Below are 24,824 nucleotides of genomic sequence, written 5' to 3' on the forward strand. Positions count from 1 at the left end.
GAAGTTGAGGGACCTTTCTGGGCTGAAGCTGCCAATCTCATGGAGCCAACCCACAAAGAGTGTTGAAAACCTGATTTTATAGAGAAATGGTTCCTGGAGTTGGGACCACAGACAGGAGCATTTCAGCATAAAACCATCAGTCCTCTCTGTTTCTCAGAAAAGAATCCTGTGAATCCAGTGAACCTCTTCAAGCCAGCTGTTGCATTTTTGCCTCGCAAAGTACATTTCTAGTTAGTATTGATGCTATTAGTCAGAGAGTGTTGTCTCAGAGCACCGAAAGTCATTTGGAAATCACTGGTCTTTGACTCTGCTAAGTGATTTGGAGCTAGGTATTCAAGACAGTGCTATGGGTTATGTATCATAGGCTGGGCAGCAGCACTGCCAACCAGCCAGGGAGCTTGTCTCCAAGTTAGTTGTCAGTTACAAGTTCATGGACAACATTGGGTATTCAAGTAGGTCCCGCAATACACTTGGCAAACAGGAGCACCCTTGGCTGGCAGATCCAGCATCTGTCATTTCCATTCCAGATCTCTTCTTTTATGGTCTGCATTCAGGTGTAGCCTGGGCCAAATTCTGAAAGGAATGTGGTGTCGCACACAAATCATTGAGACTCCACATCAAGCTGGCTCTCTCCCAGATGTGGGAGTCTTTGAAGGATCTGAATCCTGACTACTCAAACAAGCAGAGCATCTCATCAACTCCAAAATACAAGATCCAAACAAGCCATGTACAAGGGAACCGTGTATAAATGGTAACAGATACAATTTGGGACATGTATAAAGAAACATTCTTTGAAAAGAAGAGCTGTTAGAACACAAGAGGGCCTAATTTGAAAAACAACTATACCCTCCTTGAAAGATTGTCTGTTTTCGTTAAACTCCAAATCTCAGTGCTTGAGTATTGAGTAGCCTCTTTTTTCCATTTATGTTTCATTCTGTAATCACAAGGCAATATCTGTTGCTACCAAACACTGTTCTGTAAGCTCTCCTAACCTGAGGATTTCTGTTCGCGACTTCAGGAATACACACGCAGTCACTGGCACCATATTCATGGGACCCAAGAACTTGGTAGGTAGTGTTTTGAGAACTGTCCACACTGTGTCATCGTTTTGGGAGTATGTGCCACCACTTCAGAGGAAATCCCATGTAGTTCATTTTCCAGCATCATTGAGATGTTATGACACTAACATTTTCTGCTGGCAATGTAAAATCTGTAAAGCCCACGCTCTCTTGCAGGAGGTCTTCGGAATAGCTCCTATCATTCCTATGAACCTTCCTGGCTGAACTGAGCCTACCCACACCACCCTCATTTTAAATACTCATTTGTGGGCCTGGCTCAGTAACCCGGTGACTTAAGTCCTACCTTGCATGTGCCGGGATCCCATATGGGCACCAGTTTTAATCCCAGCAGCTCCACTTCCCACCCAACTCCCTGCTTGTAGCCTGGGAAAGCAGTCAAGGATGCCCCAAAGCATTGGAACCCTGCGCCCATGTGAGAGACCCAGAGGAAGCTCCTGGCTCCTGGCTTCGGATTAGCTCAGCTCTAGCTGTTGCAGCCGCTTGGGGGGTGACTGAGCGGACGGAAGATCTTTCTCTTTCTTTCCTCCTCTGTGTATACCTGACATTCCAATAAAACATAAATAAATCTTAAAAACAAGAAAATAGGAAGTGTAAGCCCCACATATCTATTAAAAAATAAAATAAATTATCATCTGCAGGAGGATGGGCCCCATCTTCCTCACCTTGATTATAATGTCCTCTCTGTGACAGCTACTGGAACAGAAGCTGCTCGCAACACAACAGGGCAGCCATGATGCTGAGGCCAGAAAGACTGGCTGCATGAGAGTGCTGATGGGCCTGCCCCATTCCTGACACGGATCATTTCTGCCCTCCTCTCCCTACCTGCTCCATTGAAATGCCGGGTACTCCCCTTGCTTTGCTAAGAGGTTAAATCCTGAGAAGCACAATCTCCATTGAAACTAGGCCAAGTGGAAAATGCATTTGGTACAACTAAGACACTGGGCACCCCAGCTGAGCGGCACAGTGCACTGCAGGGGCGTGGGTGGCTTCCCCTCATGTCCACAGGGCTGATGGGGAGCTGTGACTGCCAGCTCCATGCCCCACACAGGAGAGCCAGACAGCATGGCTCGGCACTGGCCTGGGAAAGACACAAGCGCGGTTTCTATTAAATCACGTCTCTCTTACACCATTATGCTATTAAAACATCATGCCAGGATCCATCTGCATATTCATGGGCCTCTCCACTCTGAATAAGCAGAGCATGAGGGAAAACCCTCAATTCTTGGCTTGCTTTCAGCTGTTTTAAAAATAAATAATGATTATCCCTGTAAAACTGTCATTTTAAGTTAGTTTCCTAATCTCATGAAGGAAAACAGCAAAGCGAAGGACTGGTCTGTCAGTCTTGGGCGGAGACTGGCACATCTCATTCCTCCGGGACAGCAGGCACCGAGGGAAGGCAACACAGACACCGGTTCATGGCTGTTTCCCCGGAAACAAAAGTGCTACCTTTCCAAAGACAGTCTGTCACTCTGTGGTGCAGGCCACTGAAGAGCCATGCATGCTGCCAACTCTGCCGTCCACCAGGCCGCAGGGGACCTGCACAACCAACAGCTGGGGCTCTTTGTTGTGTGGATGACGGCAGGTGGGATGTCAATGGGACCTCCTCAGTGTTCATGGAAAATGCAATACACTACTCAAAAGCTTAGGCGCAGATCTCAGGATTTTTTTTTAATAAGATTTATTTTCTTTTTATTGGAAAGTCAGATATACAGAGAGGAGGAGAGACAGAGAGGAAGATCTTCTGTCTGCTGGTTCACTCCCCAAGTGGCCACATCAGCCAGAGCTGCACCTATCTGAAGGCAGGAGCCCAGAGCCTCTTACCGATCTTCCATGGGAGTGCAGGGTCCCAAGGCTTTGGGCCGTCCTAAACTCCTTTCCCAGGCTACAGGCAGGGAGCTGGATGAGAGTGGGACTGCTGGGATTGGAACTATGTAAGGCGAGGACTTTAGCAGCTAGGCCACCATGCCAGTCCGATCTCATGGTTTTCTTGCACCAGTGTCATCTGATCGCTTGGTTCCGTTTCCGCTCTTACTTCTTGACATCCCCTTGGCTGATTAGCCATCATGTTATAAAGCTGATCAGAATGCCCTTGATTCATCTTCGTTTCCCTCAGCAGATGGCATTCCACAGTGCTGCTGGGAGACATCCCTGTCTTCCACATCTTTCCCTGCCTTCCTTTTAGCAGGCCGTGCCTTTTCTTACAGGTGTGTTAGGTACCTACACATGAATTGCTAACGTTCCTCTCTGGTGTTCATGTTTTGTCAGAATCCAGTGGTCTTGGGGCGAGCCTGTGCCCTATGGGTTAAAATGTACATTGAGACACCTGCATCCCATATTGGATTTCCTGTGTTTGATACTCAGCTCTGACTCCAGGCCCCAGCTTCCTGCAGGGGATCAGATGGGACTCCTGGATTGAGTTGCTTACTCATGACTTCAGCTTGACCCAGTCCTAGCCATTGTGGGCTTCCTGGAAGTGAACTGAAGAATGGAAACTCTCTCTTTCCTCTTCTCTCTCTTCCCATCCAACAATGATATTTCTTTTTGTAGGGGAAAAATATAGATTTATTTGGTTATTTGAAGTCAGAGAAGGAGAGAAAGAGAGCAGTCTTCCATCTTTTGGTTCACTCCCCAGATGTCCACAACAACTGGGACTAGACCAGGCCAAAGTCAGGAACCTCATCTGGGTTTCCCACTTGGGTCCTTGGGCCATGTGCTGCTGCTTTCAGCAGGCCATTAGGGTTAAGCTGGACCAGAAGTAGAGCAGCCAAGAACAGGAACCAGGACTTGTATGGGATGCTAGCATCCTAGTAGTGGCTTTACCTGCTACATCACAATGCCAGCCCCTCTTGCAGTAGTCTTACTATATACACTGTTTCATTAGTCATAGCCATCTTGATTCAGCTCACAGGAAAGGTTGATCCCAGTTCATAAGGGAAATGAGAAACATCACCACCCCTTGGGAGCTGGTTGTGCCTTCGCTACCTCAGCTCAGGGATTCCCCACTCAACCCCAGATACTAGCAGGGCCTGGCAGTGAAGCCTCTGTAGCCCAGGCAGGCAATGTGTGCAGATATTGCCTGCTATTGAAGAATTGTTTCCAATGGTCAGTATGGACCATGACGTCGATCTGGAGAGGTAAAAACTTCTAGGGATGCTTTGTGCAAACTCCCGTTATCCCTAACCCTGCTGTTCCAAAAGGTTCTTTCCTTGTGGGATTTCTCACAAGATCATTTTTGTCTTGGAGTTTTTACAGGAGAAACAAGGTTTCAAATCCTGCTGCCCCTGAATCCGCCTTCCACCCCTATTCCCTAGACATGTGAGAGTCTGTCCTCGAGCAAAGCGCTCGCCCAAGGTGTAAGGACTGGAGAGGGGGGTCCTTTACCTTGTCCAGGCTGCTTTACACAGGGTGTGGTAAACCCTCACGGGCTGCACAGCCCCTGACTTTGACTTACAAATCATCTGTCCCGTGGAAGCCGTGCTTACTGTTGCCAGCAGAGAGCAGGTGTCAGCTGACTCGGCCTAAAAACCTAAAATAAATAAAGGTGACCGGCATGTTGTGGATTTAGAGCCTGATCTCAAAAAGAACACCTTCAGTTCCCATGCGGTCAGTGAAGGACTTGAATGCTGTTGAACACTCTAAGTCCTGTGATCACTTTCTTGACCCAGACATTCAGCATCATTTCCCACGGATGACCATCTTAAACATCAGGTGTCAACTTGAAATGCTGTTTCTCAGATTCGCTGGGCTGGGGTTGATTCTGGAATGAAGAGCGAAGGTGTCGGTGAAGGAGCTTCCATTCCGTGGAAGGTACCTGTTCACACAGCAGGCCATCTCCCATGGCGGCTCCCCTCTCACCTCCACGAGTGGGAAAAGAAGAGGAGTAAGACGTTGACTCTGATGGCCCCGTGGGTGCTGGAACTTGCCAGCAGGCCACAGAAGCTCAGACCAGCCACCATGCCCTGCCCCAGCAGGCTTCTTCCTGAGACCCGCCACCCACTGCGTCTTCCTGGGGCAGAAGTGAAACCAGCGCTGATGTCCCACTTTTGCAAATATTTCCCGCATTTTGAATTCCCTTGTGTTTAGAAGGGGATTGGGGATATGCTTGCAACACCATTCCCAGCAGCAACTTGGGGACAGCCGGTCATATACAGCAACAGAGTCTTCCAAGGGGGCCACACACACAGACACATATACAGCTCATGCCTGGCTCCTATGGGACAGCAGTTGTGTTCCTGGTTTCATTTGTAGCTGTAATTTGTTTCAGACCTGTAGGGTGCCGTGGGCCTTGCCAGGGACGCTGGAGGTCCAGCTCCTGGTTGACAGATGTGTAAGTGGTCTGCCTGTTGCCGGGAGTGTCCACCCATTCGCTTACTTGGCGTTCCTTCTCTTTGCTTCCCCGGGGGCTCTGGCGGACTGGCAGCACCACGGTCCAACAGAGCAGCTGCAGAGCCTCCGTGCCTTCCAGCAAGGGCAGCAGCAGTGGCAGCAGCAGCGGCAGCAGCAGCTCCTCCAGCGACTCGGAGAGCAGCTCTGGATCCGACTCGGAGACCGAGAGCAGTTCCAGCGAGAGCGAGGGCAGCAAGGCCGCCCACTACTCCAGCCCCGAGGTAAGCTCCAAAAGCCTACCAGCCTCGTGCCCCTGCCTCTGGGCTTCGTAGGGGCACTGGGGACCCTGTTTTCCCTTCCCTGTCCCCTCCTGTCTGCCCATTTCCTAACAGCACAGCCTCCTTGGAAGTTTGGGTAACGTCATCTTTCATGGTCCCAAAACTGCTACTAGAAATCCCAGCCTGTGCTGTGACCATCACCAACAGGAAATAACCTGTGGGTCAGCCAAGGATGTGGGAGACAGGGCCACCCACTGCCTGGCCTCTGTCCCTCACAGGGGAAGGGGCTGTAGGGATCAGACATGGTAAAACCCTTGCCTTTTTGCAATTTGTCATGGATCAGAAGAACCGGGACTATAAATATTCAAGACTGTGTTTTCTTTGTGAAAGCCTAAAAAGGGAAGACCCACAGATAATAATCAAGCTGTTTATAGGAATGATGAGTATCTGTGTGGGAGATACCGGTGCTTTGTCTAAAAGCATTGTAACTCCCAGCTCCACCCCCATAGAAACTGCAGGGAAAGTTCAGTAGTAATTGAGAGTCCAGAGATTCTTGGGGAAGGGGCACGCTGGGCTTGGGAAGGCAGGAGCAGTTAGAGCAGCCTGATTGCTATAGAAAAACGTGGGATGGTTGCTTCCTGCGGGCGTTGGTGGTTGGCATTGCCATGGTCTGGGCCATTGGCTTGCTCACATATGTACTCAGACAGCTCTTGAAAGGCTGTGACATGAGACAGAGATGCACTTAAAGGCTTGTTTGGGTTTCCACCTTTCCCCCTGCATCTCCTCTTCTGCTTCTCTCCTCTTTCCCCTCTCTCTCTGAGGGGGAGGCCCTTAGCATCAACCTGTGAAAGTTGTAGGTCATAGATGGATGTAAGCCTTTCCCAGAAAGTACGTTGTCATTCTTCTTCTTCACTTCCTCCATCCATGTACTCATTCAGTGTTCAGGCAACACATGTTTTCTGCACAGACGCAGGGCTAGGCTGTGGATAGAGTAATTAAATGATGGGAGATGTTCCTGTCTTCACAAAGCTGCCATTCTCATGGAGATCATTGGAGACAAGCCAACAAAAACACAGGCATGAAGAGGTGGGTGTTTGTCCTAGCACCTAGGATGACTGTCCGTTATCAGGTGCCTGAGTCTGGGTCCTGGCTCGGCTTCTGACTGCTGTTCCCACTAGTGCACACCCTGAGAGGCAGGGGTGATATATCCGGCCACCCATTTGGGGCCCCTAGATTCAGTTCCCAGGTTTATCCACTGTACCGCAATGCCCATCCCCTCCAAAAGAAAAAAGTGTAGGAGTTACATAAAATCACTCAGAGTGAGACGGGCTTATCCAAAGTCTGATTTATGCTATAATTTCTTTAAAAAAAACACTCCAGAATATTTAGTTATACTAAATATTTGGACAATGCCTAATCCAGGTGCAGGGGATGGATAAAAGCATTGCAAGTCTGTGAAGTGCACCCTGACCAGGCTATCCTTGGTGGCTCTGCAGGCAACATTCATGAGCACTGGGTCGTTTCCATGTTGCAGTGTGACTCTGAGAGTTCCTGCCTCCGGTCAGACCTTTCCTGGAGCTACACAGTGGCCAGGTGTTTGAAGCAAAATCTGTCTTCAGCTTGCTGAGATTCTTCTCAAGCCTTGAGCTCCTGGGACCGCAGAAAGGAGCCCTCTTGACTTTTCTTCAAAAGCTGTCAGTACCCCCTCCTCACTCTGGAGATGGAGCAGCCTGAATCCATGGAAGGAGCCTGGGGGAGACCAAGCCATCCAAGGCCACACGAGCCCATCAGTCGCTTGCATCTCAGTGTAAAAGCAACAAACTCTGTGTCAGCTACACAGCCTGTCCCTTCTCTGCTGGAGAGGACTGCTGGTACCTGAATGGAAGCAGGCTCCCTTAACATTTTCCCCAAGGTCCATCTGCCCATGCTCATTTGTAGACCGAACATTGCGAGGACAGGCAGTAGCATGACCGCCACAGTGCACCTGTTTCTCCGCGACATTGCTGGTGCAGGTCATTCCTGGAAGACACTCATTTTCCTGAACCCCACAGGACAATGGCGCTCCCAGTAGCCACTCACCTTGTACTCCACTGCTCAGACTGGCTGGAATTGCTTCGAAGCCAAACATTCCTGGCCCTCACTTCCTTCTTCCGAACCACCCTGGAATGGAAGTAGAAAGAGGTGCTCATGGTGTCCCAAGGGCAGTATGCCCCACTCTCCCCTCACTTGCATGTACCCCAACGTGCTAACCATTAGAAAAGTGCCTGAGTTGAGCCTGTATGAACTCTACTTCATAGCTGTGGTTGTCGAGAGCCACATCATTGTACATGAATGGCCATAGTGTCCTGTCTTCATCAGCATTCCATCACTAATACAATACCTGCGGCAGCCTGGCTTTCTGAGACAAAGCAGTCTGTTCGGGTTCACTGTCCTGGTTATCCAAGTTCAGTGGATACACCCATTGGTTTGGCCTCTGCAGATGGTACTCCTATAGGCGGAACCCCATGGTAGCACAGGGCATCCCATGACAAGAGCACCAACATCTGCCTGTGTTGGTGTGTTCTCAAAGCCATCAGGTATGGGGCTACCACTCTAATGGCCCAATCTGGTTACTCCCCAAACTTCCTACTTCTAAACCTCATAAATAGATTAAGCTTCCACTGACTGCCTTGGTGCCAACTTTGGGGGCCAGGTCCCTGAGTTCAAGGGAACAGATACTCAAACCACAGGTGTGGCAGTGCTGTATTCTCAAGCCAGCATAGAAGAGAGTTTCTGTAAACAACACTTCCAAAAAAAAAAAAAAAAAGGAAAAGAAAAACTTTTTTGATTGATTGATTGGTTTGGAAGGCAGAGAGACTGAGAAGTTCACTCCCTAAATAAATGGTTGCAATGCCCTGGCCTAGGCAAGGCTGAATCCAGAAAGCAGGAACTCCATCCAGGGCTCCCACATGGGTAGAAGGGGTCCATCTACATGGGCCACCATCCTCTGCTGCCTTTGCAAGGGCATTAGCAGGGAGCTGAACAAGAAACACAGCAGCCAGGCTCCAAACCGGAGCTCCCGGTACCCCAAGCCACAACTTAACTCACTGTGCCATGATGCCAGTGCCCTTAAATGACATTCCATGGTTGCAGATCCCTTCCCTGCAGCCTCAGGTCAGCTTGGCTGTTCTCAGCCAGGTATGTTTCCTGTGAGTTCGAGCTTCTTTCCTGGCATAGCAGGGCATCTCCTACTGGAAGTTTCCTTTCAGCTAGCACACTCCCTCACCCAGGGTTGCCCAGATATGTGTCCTGTCGTGTCATTTCTAGGAAGCCTGAGACAAGCAGAGTTGGCCCCATTTCTTTACATTTGATTGTCCCCCAGCCCTGGCTGTGGATCATGGAAATGGTTTCCACCTTTCTGTATGGCATGGCATGTATGAACCCAGAGTGCGTTTTGGAAAGTGCTGTCCCAGTTCGTTCTTGAGACACCTCATTAGTTAGGCACCTGTGGGGTGCACAGCAGTGGGTGCTGGGAAAGAGATGGATCAAGAGGGAACCACCATGTGTGGTAGTGAGCGCGTGACTGCAGCAGAGCGGGGGATGTGGCTGAGAAGGTAAAGCAACATGCTGGCAAACAGCTGGAGATAGCGGACAGAAGCCCCGGGTGGACTGCTCAGGGGGCCTGCGGAGAGCCTGTGGACTGGGCTCTGAAGCCTGATTTTCCCCTTCCTCTGCCACCCAACTCTTGCCATTTCAGCTTTCTTAGCTACTGTCTCCTCATCCCACAACATGACAGCTGTCCCTGTGCTGCCTAATGATACTGATTGGCGTGGCGGCTTGCTATGAGCTGTTAGGCAGAGTCGCTGCAGTCTGTGCCCCTACAAAGCCAGGGTGGATACCATGAAGGGCACAAAGGAAATGGAGCCCTGGTCATCTAAAGAGTTGTCTTTGTTGAAGACACAAGGCATCTACCCTTGAAGCAAATGTGAACTTGAGAGGAGTTAATGCCACTGAGTCAAGAGGGGGCAGCAGGCATTGTGGAAAGGGTTTCCCCAAAGCTGATATAATTCTGTCCTTTAGGCTGATGCCTGATGTTTCCCAAAGGAATGAGATTCCTCATGAGGCTATACATCAAAAAATAGCGGGTGATTGGATTATGTCACCATGCAGAGAGCTTGGTATTGAACATATAGACAAATGTGTATGACCCTTAATGGAGTCTAGTGGCTCTGCCCTTTAACCTCTCTGAGCCTCGTCAACACAACAGATAACATCTTACCTGTAGAGAGAAAGGCAGACAATCTTTGTGCAGTGGGAGGCAGACTGGAGGTGCTGTAGCAGTGAAACAACTTTGACCAGAAGTGGAGACAGTGGCCCTTCAACCCCTGACCCCAGGAACTTGGAGTCCATTGGCGAGGCAACAGGAAGCTAACTGTGGCTCCCGGAGAGAGGGACTGTGATTTCGTGACCTGTTGAGAACCCTGCTGCAGACTGATTTCTTAGGCTGGAACGTGCAGGAGAAAGGGCCCTCGAGCACAGCAGGCACCGGGGCATGTGCTCAGTGGATTCAGTGCTGCCCTTCACTGTGCACGGTCCTGCTACGAAGCTTGCATGCCAACCTCCCTGCGTGCAGCTCTGCTGGGGATCCTGTATCCTCTCACACAGGAGACTTGAGCTGTGGAAGGCTCAAGATGGGGAAGGCGCCAGTCTTACATACAGCAGCAACAACAGCAGCAGGGCCCTGTGACTGCTGGGCTGTGCCATAGGGGTGCATGCCCCTTCCGGTGTGTACATACAAGAGGCACCTTCAGCTTCCATCCCTCCTTAACAGTCCTGGGTGCCCAGGGCAGCAGAGGCACAGCTGAGGGCACTGACCTGCCAGTGCTTAATGAGAGAAGATGGGAGGTAGACGAACTTAGAAGTCACCCATTTTGCCCTTTGCAGGCATTGTGAGGCAGGTGAGGACTCCCACCATCCCAGCATCCCCAAGAAGATGCCTGGAGTCTACTCTTCTGCCCTCTCTGCCTCAGCAGGGCATCCACCACCACAGCCTATGCCTGGCGGGTAACCTCCACAAACTGCCATTCTTCCCTTTCTCTGGAGCAAGGTCACAATGCACTTAAAACTCAAGGCTGCGAGGAAGATCTTTCTGCTTTTTGGCATTTTCCTCAGGAGCCCAGGTTTTTGCAGTGGCATAAAAACAGAGACTGGTACCGTGTCATGGTTGGTTAGACTGCCACCTGCAACGCCAGCATCCCATATGGGCACCAGTTAGAGTTCCGGCTGCGCCTCTTCTGATCCAGCTCCCTACTTATGAACCTGGGAAAGCAGCCAAAGATGGCTCAAGTTCCTGGGCTTCTGCACCCACATGGGAGAACTAGCTGAAGCCCCTGGCTTCACCCCAGCCCAACCCTGGCTATTGCAACCATCTGGGCAGTGAGGCAGCAGATAAAAGATTCTCTCTCTCTCCACCTCCTCTCTCTCCACCTCCTCTCTCTCCACCCCCAATCTCTATTCATTTCTATCTTCTCTTTCTATAACTCTGCCTTTTGAAGGACTACATCCTAAACAAAAAAAAAGAAAGAAAGAAAGAAAGAAAGAAAAAAGTCAAGCCCAGGATCCCAGCTGTGCCCATGTTTCAGAGTGTGGCTCCTGCATCCCCACAGCCCCAGGAGAAGGGCCTCAGGTTCTTATCCTGGCCTCTGAAATCTTGGGCCTCCAAGTCCCTGGACACTCAAGCTGCTGTCTTTTCTGGGGTGTCCCCGTCCAGGCCACTCACCAGCTTATCCACAGAGCTAGCTCTGGTGGCCTGCCTCCCATACTCTGCGGCCAGTGCCTCTGGCCCCATCACATCTCCCTGTTTCCCTGAACTGTGGCCCAGACTCCTGCAGACTCTGCCAGAACTCTCCGGTCTTGGACACAGCCTTCTGCTTGCCTCTCTCAGATCCTTACATCTGATTATTAGTCCCACAGCACCGGGTTCTGCTGTGGACTGCTCTGCAGAAGTCACTGTTGAAATCTACATCTTGATACCTACAGGGAAGTTTTGGAGATTTATGTTCAATTTGTTCTCCCACCATGAGACCTGTTTTGCTCTATATGTCAACCAAATATGAAATACAAAGTTAAGCAGTGTCTTCTTATTCCAGGCCCTAGTGTGCATGGTATCCATCAAATCAGAGAGTGAAGACAACAAAGAAGGAAAATGGATCATCTGTATCACTCAGAACTCTTTCCTTATTTCACGAATGGTCATACATTGAAATTACCCTAGCTAAAGTTCTATACTTCCTTCTGTTAAGAGTCCTCATGCTAAGTGGCTGCCACTTACAACACTTAAAACTGGTACTCCCATATGTGTACCAGTTCAAATCCTTCCTGCTCTGTATTCCATCCAGCTCCCTACTGAAGAACCTGGGAAAACCAGGAAAGATGGTCCAAGTAACTTGGGCTCCTGCCACCCACGTGGGAGACCAGATGGAGTCCCATAGGTTCCCATGGCTTCCACCTGGCTGAGCCATGGCTGCTCTAGCCATTTAGGGGCGTGAACCAATGGTTGGAAAGTCTCTTCCCATTGTGTGTGTGTCCTATATCTTTATAACTCTGTCTTTCAAATAAATAAATGAATCTTTTTTAAGAGAGAGAATCACAGTGCTGGATAAATGAGCTTTTATTAGGGTTAGCATTATTAAGGTTAGTTATTATTGGTCCTTAATCTCTTTGGAGACATACAACCATGGAAATCCAGCTGAATATTTTGGCCCTCACCTAGAAAACTGTACCTGCACAGCATTTTCCATCCTATTCAGGCCATTCCCTAACCCCTGGAGCTAGTCCATGGGCAGAGCTTAAAACCCGTGAGGTCCACAGCTTCTCTAAGTTAGCACAACTTAGACATGGAAAGGTTTCCATCAGTGCCTGCAAGTCTGAAACATTGCTGGTGAAGTGTGATGGAAGCAGATGAAGGAAGGATTGGCTGTTCTGGCTGCCTCTGCATGAAGGACACTCACAGGTCCCATAGAAGGAGAAGTCGCATACTGATAGCAAGCCGTCTTCTCACAGTTACTGCTTTCACCATTAAGGAACTACACCCTCCTTGCCCATGCCCCATAAACTCTACATTAATTCTTTAGGATTGTAGGTTCAGCTTAGTCCCCTGCTTGCATACCTAAAGCCTCCAAGCTCTGCCCAGTTAGGATTCGTAGACTCTCAGGTCTAGCTAGGTATCATAAGCATCAATAGTGTGTGTTGCGGAACATACAAAAAGTGCAGGGATGTAGCATCGAGACATAGTGCTGTCCACTTATTTTTCCAGACGAATGTCAGGCTGCTGCTCTGACATCTGGGTGTCACAACCTGTAAAGACAGTATCATCGCACAGGTCCTGAGTGCCACCCGAGGTCTACCACATGCACACCTACTGCTCCCACTTTCCTGTTGCTTCCTCAGAGGAGACACCAGCCGCCCAGCCCCTTTTCCGTGAGCCCACGATGACATGCTGTTTCATCCCTCCCTGGTCTTCTGCTTCTAGGCCGAGCCGGCATCCTCTAACAAGTGGCAGCTGGATAAGTGGCTCAACAAAGTCAATTCCCACAAGCCTCCCATACTGGTCCAGAATGAAAGCCATGGACCCGAGAGTGGCCAGTACTACCCCCCGGTGAAAGACGAGGCGCAGGACTGTGGGAAGCTCTCAGAGGTGTGCCCAGCCAGCCTGAGAGACAAGGAGAGCAAGAGCACCTGCAAGGAGGAGCAGAGGCCAAGGACAGCCAACAAGGCGCCTGGGAACAAAGGAGTCAAGCAGAAGTCCCCACCAGCAGCTGCAGCAGCGGCTGTGACCGTGACCACAGCTGCCCCACCGCCGGCAGCTCCCAGCACCCCAGTGGACAGCACGCCAGCACCCACCCGCAGATCCACGGGCAAGAAACCCACACGGCGCACAGAGAGGACCTCAGCTGGAGACAGCACCAACTGCCACCGCCCCGAGGAGCCCGTGGCTGTAGACTCGCTGGGGACAAGCTTGGTGGTGCCCCCAGAGTCTACCAAAGCCAGGCCCTGTGGCAACAGCAGAACAGGCCACCGCAAGGAACCGCGCTCCTCTGTGACCTTCGAGAAGAGGCGCACACGGGGGCTGAGCAGAATCATCCCCAAATCCAAGGAGTTCATTGAGACAGAGTCGTCCTCATCCTCCTCCTCTGACTCAGACTTGGAATCGGAGCAGGAGGAGTACCCTCTGTCCAAAGTGCAGACTGTGGCCACCTCTTCCTCCTCTTCCTCCTCCTCCTCCACTTCCTCCTCGTCCTCCTCCTCCTCTTCATCCTCTTCCTCCTCTTCCTCCTCTTCTTCCTCCTCATCCTCCTCTGCAAGTGACCAGAGGCTAAAGGAAGCAGCCAACAGCATCAGTGCCGGTGGCGGAGCCCGGGCCCCTGTGGGCTCCATCAACGCCAGGACTACCAGTGACATCGCCAAGGAGCTGGAGGAACAGTTCTACACGCTGGTCCCCTTTGGCCGCAACGAACTGCTGTCCCCTTTGAAGGATACTGATGAGGTCAGGTCTCTCTGGGTCAAAATTGACCTGACCCTCCTGTCCAGGATTCCAGAGCACCTGCCCCAGGAGCCAGGAATCTTGAATGCCCCTGCAGCCAAGGACCCAGAGAGCACGCTGCCAGCATTGGACACACCCCCTGAAAAGACTCTGCCAAAATCCAAGAGGAAACGCAAGGTGAGTCCCAGGCTGCAGGGCTTGGCTGTAAGTATGGCCCAGCCAGGCTGTGTGTCTTACGAGTCTTTACTTAACCAGTTGTACACTGTAGTACTGTGTATGTGCCCGATACTATTGTAGGTCAGGGAGGATGCATAAAGAAGGACTTACTCCTATTTTGTAGCTCTAGCCGTTTAAGCTGCCCCTCTGCGTATCACAGTCAGTGTCTGGGGAATTACTGCTGCATATTTGTGCACACAGACTGTTTGCTAGGCCTTTGAGAAGATGTAACACCTGGACAAGCCCATTCTTTGGCTCACAGGACTGGGTAATGCTGATGAGAAGATTCCCCATGCTCCCTAAGAAGTGAGTGGCCTCCCAGGTGGGAGATAAAGATGGATCCCGGATACATCAGAGCCAGCTGCACAGATCAAGGAGGACCTGCTGGTAGAGAGGGACTGGAGACAGGAATCTGAGAAAGAAGGGCATTCAAGTAGGCACCAGGAGAGACAAACAGGACAGATCTGAGAGGTATGGGGTATAGCAGAAGCCAAACACTCAGTCAACTTCAAAGGGATTTGAGTAAGTGAGGACCTGTGGCATCCCTTTCTATGCCCTGTGTCTTCCAAAGGACCATGATGAGAGACACAGCAGGTGGCCAGCCAGGGTCCACTGTTCACATGCAGACAACCAGTACAGGTTGGTCATTAATAGCAGCAGCAGCTGGGGTGGTCGTCTGGCGCCATGGATGCCTGCATGCCTTACACCTGGATTCAGCCCCCAGCTCTGCTCCCAGTTCCGGCTTCCTGTCACTGCGCACCCTGGGAGGCAGCAGTTAATGACTGAAGTAGTTGTCTTCTGCCTGCTCTTTGGGAATCAAACATTTAGTTCCTGGCTGCTGGCTTCAAGTCAGCCCAGGCCCAGCAGTCTGGGCATTTGGGGAGTCCATCAGCAGGTGATGAGCATCTGAGAGGGGGGGAGCTGCTTTTCAAATAATTTTTTAAGACTTTGAAAAAAACAGCAACAGTTAACATATATATGTCTCTGGGAAGAATGCTCAATTATTACACACTTTGCCTTAAATTATTTTATTCCTTTTACAAGGCAAATAAGGTCTTCAGAAAGTTCATGGAAGCTACACATGATGAAAAAAAACCTACATTTTAAAAAATGTGTACCACCATAATTGTTTCATTTGGTTTCATTTTTGTCTCTGAACAAGGTGCCCTGATGCTGCTGTCAGACACATTTTACAGGCGAGGAAACTGAAGCTGAGAGAGCCTAAAGTGACTACCCGGGTGCTGTAGCAGCTCAGGGTCAGGGCCAGGTATAGGCAGCCAGGCTGTGTAATGGCATACTCTGGCTCAAAAGTCAGCCTGTGCTTTCAACAAAAGTAGGTTCTTCGGTGCAGCCTGGTCTGTGAATAGGAGAGTTAAAACTGGACACACGCGTTTCCCATCTGTTCCAATCCCCTGGTTGAGAGGACAGGATCAAGGTTTGCTGCCTTTCCCTGGTGGAGATGAAGGGATGGCTTCCTTTGCACATGCGCATGGAGAAACCATACAGTCTCCTCCCTCTTAACAACAGGGCATGCTACAGGGAACTTTATCCCAAAGCAGGTACTTCTTACCTCAGTAGCATTAAAGAATATTTCCCTGTGAGGTAGGCTTTGAGCTCCTTGCACAAAAGTTCAACGAATAAAAATGTTTTCAGAAGGTGGCTTCTTGCCTCTCCTCTTGATCCATGAGCCCCCACCAGCACTAACCTGCAGGAGCCTGCAAAGGGCTGTTCCCCTGTGGCCCTCAGAGTCCTCACAAATTGATAGAAGTGTCTGTACCACCCGGATGCCCCACCTTCAGATGCCCTCCTGGCCTTTTATCTCCTTCAGGGCCAGCTTGAGGAGCCCTCTCTAACCCTTGCTGTCACACAGTGGCCTTGAGAGTGAATACTGATGCTGCCACCTCAGAGTTACTCATTTGCTCTTTGAATGTGGGTTTCCTAAGGGAGACAGGCCATGGAGTCCCTCCTCCTGCCTGGTGCCACAGGATGGGTTCTATTTACTCCTGGCACCTAGAGCCCCAAGCAGCCTCCCTCACCCTGTCTCAATGATGGGACCCCTACAACCGGTACCCCAAGTACAGACACAAATGGGGTTGTGTTCAGGGACCCTGTCTCACACAGCCCCAAGTTGTGTCTGCAATGACTGTTTATTCACAGTGCCCTGGGGCCACCTGGTGCCTGCAGGTTGGGCGGGGGTGGGTCATGGAAGGGAAGATGCCAGAGTGGTTGCCCAGATCCAGCCCCACAGGTAGGTGCTGTGAATGGGAAGAGGGGAACCAGGGGCATTGAACCAGAGGTGTGTGCTGGTCCCAGGGCAGCCCCACCACTTGGTAAGCTATATCTGGCTCCCGTACCCAAGACAGTATAAAATCAGCAAATGAGCACCACTGTGTGGAAAGGAACAAGTGTCCCATTGGAGGACTTCATAACATCACTCTCCAGCATTCTCACTTCGCACGAGACCCTAAAAGTTACGCCCACTGGCCTAGCCTGCTGGGTGACCTCTGAAGTGGCCTTGCTGGCTCTGAATTTGGGCTTCTCTCTGTAAAATCTGGACGTGTGTGCAGCAGCGTCAATGGGCTCACTGTGTATTCGCACAGTGCAGCTTAGCACCGTGTGCTAGCTCATTTCCTCCGGACCCCTCCTTCCTGCTGCTTCCCTCCAGACACTCGGCCGTCCTCATTATCTGTCAGTGCCCCATTACTGCTGCATCAAGCAGTCAATGATTTGCAGTGAGTGTGAATATTACCTCTGGGATTGATGAGGTTGGGATTGATGAGCTGATGATGGAAATTGATGAGAGTACTTTTAAGAAGTTTGTGGATGATTGAATTAAAAGATAATTGTGTTTGGATGCTAAAAATTCCGAGCTCCATCCTTTTTTCCTAATATGCATTCTGCATGAATTTTTGAGGGCCCTTTCATATAGATATATAGAAATATAAGTATATGTAAGAAATATAGAAACATATCAGTGTATATAAGAAATATCCAGACAGTGATAAACATTGGAAAGCTTATAAATAGATTGGGAATACATATATGTACACAGACATTTAAGGAAGAAACAAACACAGAATCTCTACATTTTTATAGTTGTATTCTTTGTGTCTGTTTGTATTTGCACTTGGGAAACCTCACTTCTGGCTTGCCTGACAACCCAGCTCTACTCATCAAGTAAAGTGACTCATCACTGGGCGCAAACATAAGAAAAACAAATGAAGAGCTTTTTCCTAGTACTGATTGCTTAGTATCTCTCAGCATTGAGACCCCAGTGTTGAGTGCTGCAGATGGGACCTGGAGGATGGGGCTGTGCGAGGTGCTAGGTCTCAGCCCCTGAGGCCTGGAATTAAGGCTGGAGGAATTGAAGATTTGATTGGGCCCTCTTGGAGGGCACAGGGCCAGTGTGAGCATCAGGGGTGCCCTGTGGCAGAGACCGTGTGGTCTACTGTCAACCGCAGAGTGAAGGTCACACTTGGCTTTCTTTGGTGCTAATGCTTGTCTCCTGAAAAGCATCACAATTGCATCCAGGCTTCCTGCTCTCTCTCCCCACAGTGATGCATTTGCTGGGTCCTTTAGCGTGGCACCCGGACACACAACTACAGCAGAACACAGTCCATGGCCACAAGAACCAGTCCGTGTCCTGTTCCATAAGCAGGTGCATTCAGGATTCTTAAGCTGTGAACTAAGAGAACGACCTCCATCTGCCCCTTGCAGAAAACCTGCATTTCAAAGTAGGGTGGGCCTGGCTTGTCACCGTCCTCATAGCATTAAGCCCAAGAGATGCCAAGCTCAGTCATGTTGAAGTTACACTGTGTCATGCAAAGTACTGCCTTACCATTTTTGATCCTGATGGTGCGGCTTGCCTCTCAGTAAGTCATCGATTGTAGATCCAACAGGTTACCCCTGTGTTGGTGGACGAACTGGCTGGGAAGCCACGCCAGGCCACTGCTGCTCAAGCCACTCTCACAGAAGCCTTTGTGTCTGGGGGTCGGTGCCTGGGAGCCCCTCTGGCCCACTGGGATCCAGAGCTGACTGGTGCTTGCTCTTCTCGTGCAGTGTGACAACGAAGACGACTATCGGGAGGCAAAGAGAGCCCAGGGAGAGAAAGAGAGCTCCTCGCGACTGAGTGCCTCCACCAGTGCCACTTTGTCTGTGAACCACTGCGCCATGAACATCAACAGGTAAGTGTGCTCCCTTGGGGGGGAGGGGTGGGCGCAGGAAAGCAGCAGAGGTCTGCAGATCTGAAAATCACCTGTCGTGGTGGTGGAAGAAGAGGCAGAGAGACAGGGAAAGCACTCATCTACTGGTTCACTTCCTGAAAGCTACAACGGCTGAAGCAGAGAGTCAGGAGCTCAACCCAGGCCTCCCATCCTGCTGGCAGGAACCCGGTTGCAGGAGGCATCACTGCTCTCCCTCAGGGTCTGCACTGGCAGGAAGCTGCAGGCAGGCATGGGAGTACTCAGCTACTCTGATAGGGACCACAGGCATCGTCTTAACCCAGAAGGCCAAATGCACGCCTCAGGTGTTGGAGTTTTTAGTACCTGCTCTGATCAGGGTGTCCAGGCTTGCATCCCTGGGTTTAACCTAAGAGTTAGAATTATGACTAGATCAGACAGCCCTGGGAGGTGCTTGTTAATAACCAAAGCTAATTTTTACTTGTGCACAATTCAGCATTCTTCAAGGAGATTCCCTACCCCCTGAAAACTTAGTAACTGAATTTTTGCAAAGCAGTAGATTTTTGTGTTTTGTTTCTGAGATTTTTTATTTTATTGATATGAAAGGCAGAGTGAGATAGGAAGATAGAGAGAAAGGGAGCACTCTTCCATCTGCTGATTTATCCCGCAAATGGCCACAGCAGTGAGGGATGGGCCAGGCCAATGCCAGGAGCCTGGGGCCTGTTACACGTGGGAGAGTGTGGGTGGACAGAACCAAGCACCTGGACCAGCTCACACTGTTTTCCAGGTGCATTAGCAGGTTGCTAAATGGGAAGGGGAGAAGCCGGGTTACAGCCAGTGCTCCAGTTTGGGATGACAGCACTGCAAGCGACACTGTGCTGCAGTACCAGGCCCTCCTCAAGCCAGTAGTAATGATGGCTGCCAATTATGTAAGAACTTTAAGCTTCTTTTAAGGCTGTAGAAAGACACCATTACAGTAGAGTCTGCAGCTCCTGTGTACAGACTCAGTGGCACAGGACACGTTGTGTGCTTTCATTGGGAGGTGACCACCCAGAGTCCTTGCTGAAGGGTTTCCAACAGGTAACGCCTGTGCACTGAATCCCTGTATAAAAAGTGGCAGTCTGGTGGGTAAGCTCATAGGTGTTTGGTCTAAGTGAATGGCATTTCGCTGGTTGCAGAAGCTCTTCCCCTTTGCAGATCCCATAGCGTGGAACCCACGATTCCTCTTCCCGTGTATGTAGAGTTTTTCAAAGGAAGATGAGTTTCATGGCAGCACACACACAAAGTGAACTGAAAGGTTCCAAGAAGGCGTAGGGTAGGTGTGAGATTCAGCAAAAGTACACACATGCAGGCCTGCTGCGCTGCCCGGATCACCTGAAGCACACCATGGGTCTGCTCAAGTAGGAGGGCCACAAAGTCATAGCATCCCCTGATGTGGGAACATGGGACTCCAGAACACTCCTTAAATGTGAGAGATGGTTCCATGATGAGAGGGCTTTAAGAAGTGTGGGACCAGTGTTGTGATGCAGTGGGGTAAGCTGGCTCCTTGGGACATGAGCATCCCTTTCCTAAATGCCAGTCGAGCGCCCTGCTAACGCATCCTGGTGGAGGGGCAGAAGATGGCCCAAGTGCTGGGGCCCCTGCCAGTCACCTAAATAGAATTCCTTTCTCCTGGCTTCAGCTGGGCTATCCTCAGCCACTGCAGTGATTTGGGGAGTGAATTGGCAAATGCAAGGGTTTCTCTCTCTCTCTCCTTTCTGTCATTCTGCCTTTCAGATAAATAAATCTTTCCTGAAAATGTATGGGAAATTGAAAGAAAAGACTAATTTTAATGCAAAAAATGTGTGGATTCCAATTTTTGGTGCTACTATAACTTACTCTTATCCTCTAATTCTGTTTTTCCCATTCACTTTTTGAAGTATCCACCCTAAATGCTGCCGCTTTGATGCATTTAATAGCAACATCTCCAGCCCATCTAGTGATCACTATAATTTCTAAGCAATAATGAACACTTGATAATGTCCCTAATGACCTTAATATAGCTTGAAAAGAGCTGTGATTTCTACTGGTGACACCATCACAGGCATTGCCAATACTGCCCATTCCTCTGATTCCCTGCCTCCACTCCTAACTGAAGGAAATGTTCTACCTCAGTGAGAAGTGAGAATGAGTTGGGATGTTTTCCTTCCAAGTCTCTGGATCCCAGGTTAAAACCTCTGGATCAAGAGCCTTTGCCTGGCCGAGCCTCACAACCCGGTGTATATGAGCGTGCTTGGTGTTCAAGCTGGTTTGTACCCCATCAGCAAAGCCATGACTACTGCCAGGTACTTCCGTTGCAATGACACACTCCCAGAGACAAGGCGGCTGCCCATCCCACAGAGGAGAGCCATGCAGGGTTGTTTGGGAAGCTGAAGGCACACACCCACCCATCATCAAGAAGGCCCAGTCACATCCCCACATCAGTGTTTGATGGCATGATCTAGTTTCCTATACACAGTAAACCTCATGGAGTACATGAAACAGGAGACTTACAAACAGGACTGCTTTTGCTACTTAGATTTCGAGGAACAATTGCACTCCGCCGTTCACATCCGTTTTCACGCTCCCTTTCTTCCCCCAAACTCGGCGAACCACTTCGGTGTCACCCAGATTGTTTTCTGTCTTACAGCTTCTCACTTTTTTCTGACCCGCTGGACCTAAACATGGTCCTTTAGGAACCAGAAATTGTGTCTATACGTGTTATCTGTCTCTATCTATGTCATGTTTGTCTCTACATGCTATCTATTTGCCCTGCTACCAAAAGCCTTGGTTTTGTTGTTTGTTCTAGATTGCTGTGTCTGTAATTTCTTGTCTGCGAACACCAACTAGGGAAATTGCTTTTGGAAGTGACTTTAATGACTTGTTTGGGATAACTGCCATCTGCAATTAAGAGATCAGAATCCTTGAAACAATAACAAAATCTTTGTTAAATGGCTTTACCTTGTTCAATGAACTCTTTAAGGAGCCTAAAATAGCAGTTGATTGAGTTTATGCTGGGGAAGCCTCTAGCTTAAAATATACTTTTCATTCTCAAAGAGGCATAATGAAGAGGCCCTAGTGATACAACGTGCACATCACACAGGCTCACACTCCACTGGCTTCCGCTTTGATGCTTTGTTTAGGGCAACATGCCATTTGAGCACAGACTGTAGTTTTGAAGATATCATAAGGAGCAGGCATCAGACATTGTTTTATTGGCCGCTTTTGTGTCCTCTGTTCATTCTGATCAGCGGCTGGTTAAATCAGACACTCAGCAGATGACAGTCAGCTTCAGGCTTTGCAGGTCTTTCTGTGACTGTCATTGAGAGCTGGAGCTCGGAAGCTGGAGGAGCTCCCTCTAGAGACAGAGGACCTGTTTGTCACTGGGGTTTGACTTTCCTAATCACTGCTGGACATTTGTTAGGAGAGAAGCTGTGTGTTGTGCATTTTGAGTCTTGGGGATGAAAAGCTCACAAAATGAAAGACGTTTTGATCCTTTATCATTTGCTCTGGCACTAACTCCAGAATTACTCTTCATTTTGATGGGAGGAGCCAAGAAAGCAGTGAGTGATACTTGCTTATTATTTGTTACGGTCTCAATGCCATAAAGCTTGTTTCCTGGTACAGCAGTTCCCAAGAGACATCTCCCTGCTGGCAGGTCTGCGCTGGGAAATCCGAATCCTATATAATGCAACCTTCGGCTCTACCAACCGTGTGAAATTCCTTCACTGTCATTTCCTTTTTCAGTTTGGCAATACCAATACATAAAAATGAGAAAATGCTCCGGTCGCCCATCTCACCTGTCTCCGATGCATCGAAACACAAATATGCTAGTGAGGACTTGACTTCCTCCGGCCGCCCACATGGCAACAGCGTGCTCACGTCTGCCTCTTCCAACAAGAAGCCCAAGGCTGACAGCCAGCTCCAGTCGCATGCCACAGACCTCACGGTTTGTACCTGTCCTGGTCAGGATCCAGAGGAAATTGCGCATACTCCTTTAGTCTGTCACTGGCCAATTGTACACGCTCCCTTAGTCTTTACCTAGCCTGGTTTGGACGGGAGCAGGAAAGTCAGAGGGTTCAGATGGGAGCATGTGCACTGTACCGCTGCAGACAGGCGAGGCATGCTGCCACTGCCCCTGTCGGGGACCAGCATGGCGGTGGAGAGGAACAAACACAGGGCAAGTTGCACAGGTGCCAGCAGGCTAGGGCACTTCAGGACACAGCTTCTCTTCACTCAGATCGTCACCATTTGGCAGGTACAGACTCAGGCTCAGGGAGAGGAAGCAACTGGCCCCCAGATCACAGGGCAGCTAAGGCAAGAGGCCAGTGAACCCCTGCTGCTCCCCAGAGGAGGCCTGCAGTCACCCTGCCAGATCAGACACCTGGAAAAGGAGCCGAAGCGATGAGGGTGCCACAAGGGCAGGGCGGGTGTCCTGTAGATTTGGGTGTGCGGTCTCAGTGCCTGATTTGTCTCTGGCCTGGGCTAAGGGAGTTTTCCTAATAGAGAGTTGATTTGTTCGGAATGCTTTTCCCTGGGAAGGTGTCATGTGACTCTCTGGTCTTTTCCAAGAGACTTTGGAGGCAGAAGGGGCTTTGATTGCCCACCATCTTTTTCAGTTCTGAGTGTTTATGAGGTGAGGGGGTGAGGCAGCCTGTGGGGGCCCTATGTGGGACCTCAGGTGGGAGTCAGTCCACCCAAACCAGCCAGGGGCTCTGGGAGGCCAGGAAAGAGGGGGGGATGCCACAGGGCATTTCAGAAAGTTCCTGGCAAGAATTCACAGATTGGTTGTGGTGGTATTGAAGTTTTGAAAGTCATGTGTGTTTGTAGGAGTTTATAAAGAAAGATGTGAGAAGAAGCAGAATTTCGCATATCACCTCATGAATTAAAGAGGTGAAAAATTGAGTGGGCACTCCTACGAGAGCCTAAACCTTACCAAATCTTCAGGAAGTTAACCTTCTAAACCCACATTCAGTAGTCATTGTCTTTATTCTCAGGATTAGAGCTAGATAGGTATTGTTATTTCCAATAAAAATTCAAAAGGGCCCAAGTTTGAGCCATCCACCAGGGACCGCTGACTCCTGGTGTCAGGGCTAAAAAAGGTAAATAGCAGCAATGCAGAGTGGTTTAAGCAAAAGTCACAGGCAGAGGAGAGAACATGTGCACATTCTTCTCTGGGGAAGAACTGCTGCTGGCCCCGAGGCAGGCCCAGAACAGGTGTCAGACACTCAGATTCTTAGGCTGCACCCCGGACCTGTGATACCTAAAACTCTCAGAGCGGGGGGCTGCGTGCCTACCCTCACGTCTTCACCAGTGGGACTGCTTGGTATTGAGCCAGTTGCTGGGTGTGTCTTGATCTGTGAGAGCCAGCCTAGGGAGCCTTCCCCTCAAGTGTTGTTTGGTGGACAGCACAAGAAGCCTCAGATTATGCCCTGGGGATACAGGTGCAAGCTGAACATCTGAGAACCCAAAATTTCTTCCTTAGCAACCTAGGGCCCCCGGGTGGAAAATTCCACTCCTAACCTCATGTGGTAGGTCCCAGTCAAAATGAACATGTGCAAGAATTATTGTATAAACTTGATTTTTAGGCTGTGTATATAGGTATTTCTGAAATGTGGATCAATTTCATTCATCCCATTCCACAGTCGTCTGGTCTTGTGCATCCAAGTGGTCTGTAATCCAGAAGAATCCAAAATCTGAAATGCCCCTAGTCTTGAGCATTTTGGAGAAGGAAGACTCAACCTGCATGAGGATTCCTTTGAATGAAGCCAAATTCACCATTAATTCTAATACAGGGATCCTCTATAGAACAAAAGCTATGCCATTTAATGGGCTACTTTTGCAGCCAGATGGCCAGTTTCTCAAAGACATGTGTTGTTTGTTGTTCAGAAAGCAGCTCACAGCTCTGAAAACATCCTCCTCCACAACAAGGCACGGCCGCAGACCGAGCCCTGGTCCCCAGGATCTAACGGCCACAGGGAATGCAAGCGGCAGAAGCTCATCTTTGATGACATGTAAGTTCAGGTTCTTTCTTCCGGTTGTGAGGGGCAAGAGAAAACGCAGCTGCTGTAGGTAGGAGCACCATCTGTATGTCTGATGGCTGGCATGGCCATTTTCTGTCATGGAACTGGGTCATTTAAATGTCCCTCTCCAAGGAAATGGAAGCCTTAACTTGGAAATGCATTTTGTGGTTCCTGCTGGGGGTTGT

The 24,824-nt window shown here is 49.8% G+C and overlaps 1 protein-coding gene and 1 long non-coding RNA gene across 4 annotated transcripts in view; one reads left to right on the forward strand and one right to left on the reverse strand.

The window, feature by feature from the left end:
- AFF3 (ALF transcription elongation factor 3) overlaps positions 1 to 24,824 on the forward strand; it is a 564,045-nt gene that overhangs the window by 508,288 nt on the left and 30,933 nt on the right. For all 3 annotated transcript variants that reach the window (XM_058667512.1, XM_058667514.1, XM_058667513.1), the window contains exons 14-18: positions 5,500 to 5,686; positions 13,194 to 14,381; positions 18,480 to 18,604; positions 22,364 to 22,565; positions 24,506 to 24,630. In XM_058667512.1, coding sequence (XP_058523495.1) covers positions 5,500 to 5,686; positions 13,194 to 14,381; positions 18,480 to 18,604; positions 22,364 to 22,565; positions 24,506 to 24,630 — 1,827 coding nt within the window. The remainder of the gene's footprint in view (positions 1 to 5,499; positions 5,687 to 13,193; positions 14,382 to 18,479; positions 18,605 to 22,363; positions 22,566 to 24,505; positions 24,631 to 24,824) is intronic.
- The window catches only part of LOC131480968 (uncharacterized), a 152,598-nt gene that overhangs the window by 39,997 nt on the left and 87,777 nt on the right, over positions 1 to 24,824 (reverse strand). The gene's annotated exons all lie outside the window — the stretch shown is intronic.

Source organism: Ochotona princeps, chromosome 8, assembly GCF_030435755.1.
Source record: "Ochotona princeps isolate mOchPri1 chromosome 8, mOchPri1.hap1, whole genome shotgun sequence".
Lineage (NCBI taxonomy): Eukaryota > Metazoa > Chordata > Mammalia > Lagomorpha > Ochotonidae > Ochotona > Ochotona princeps.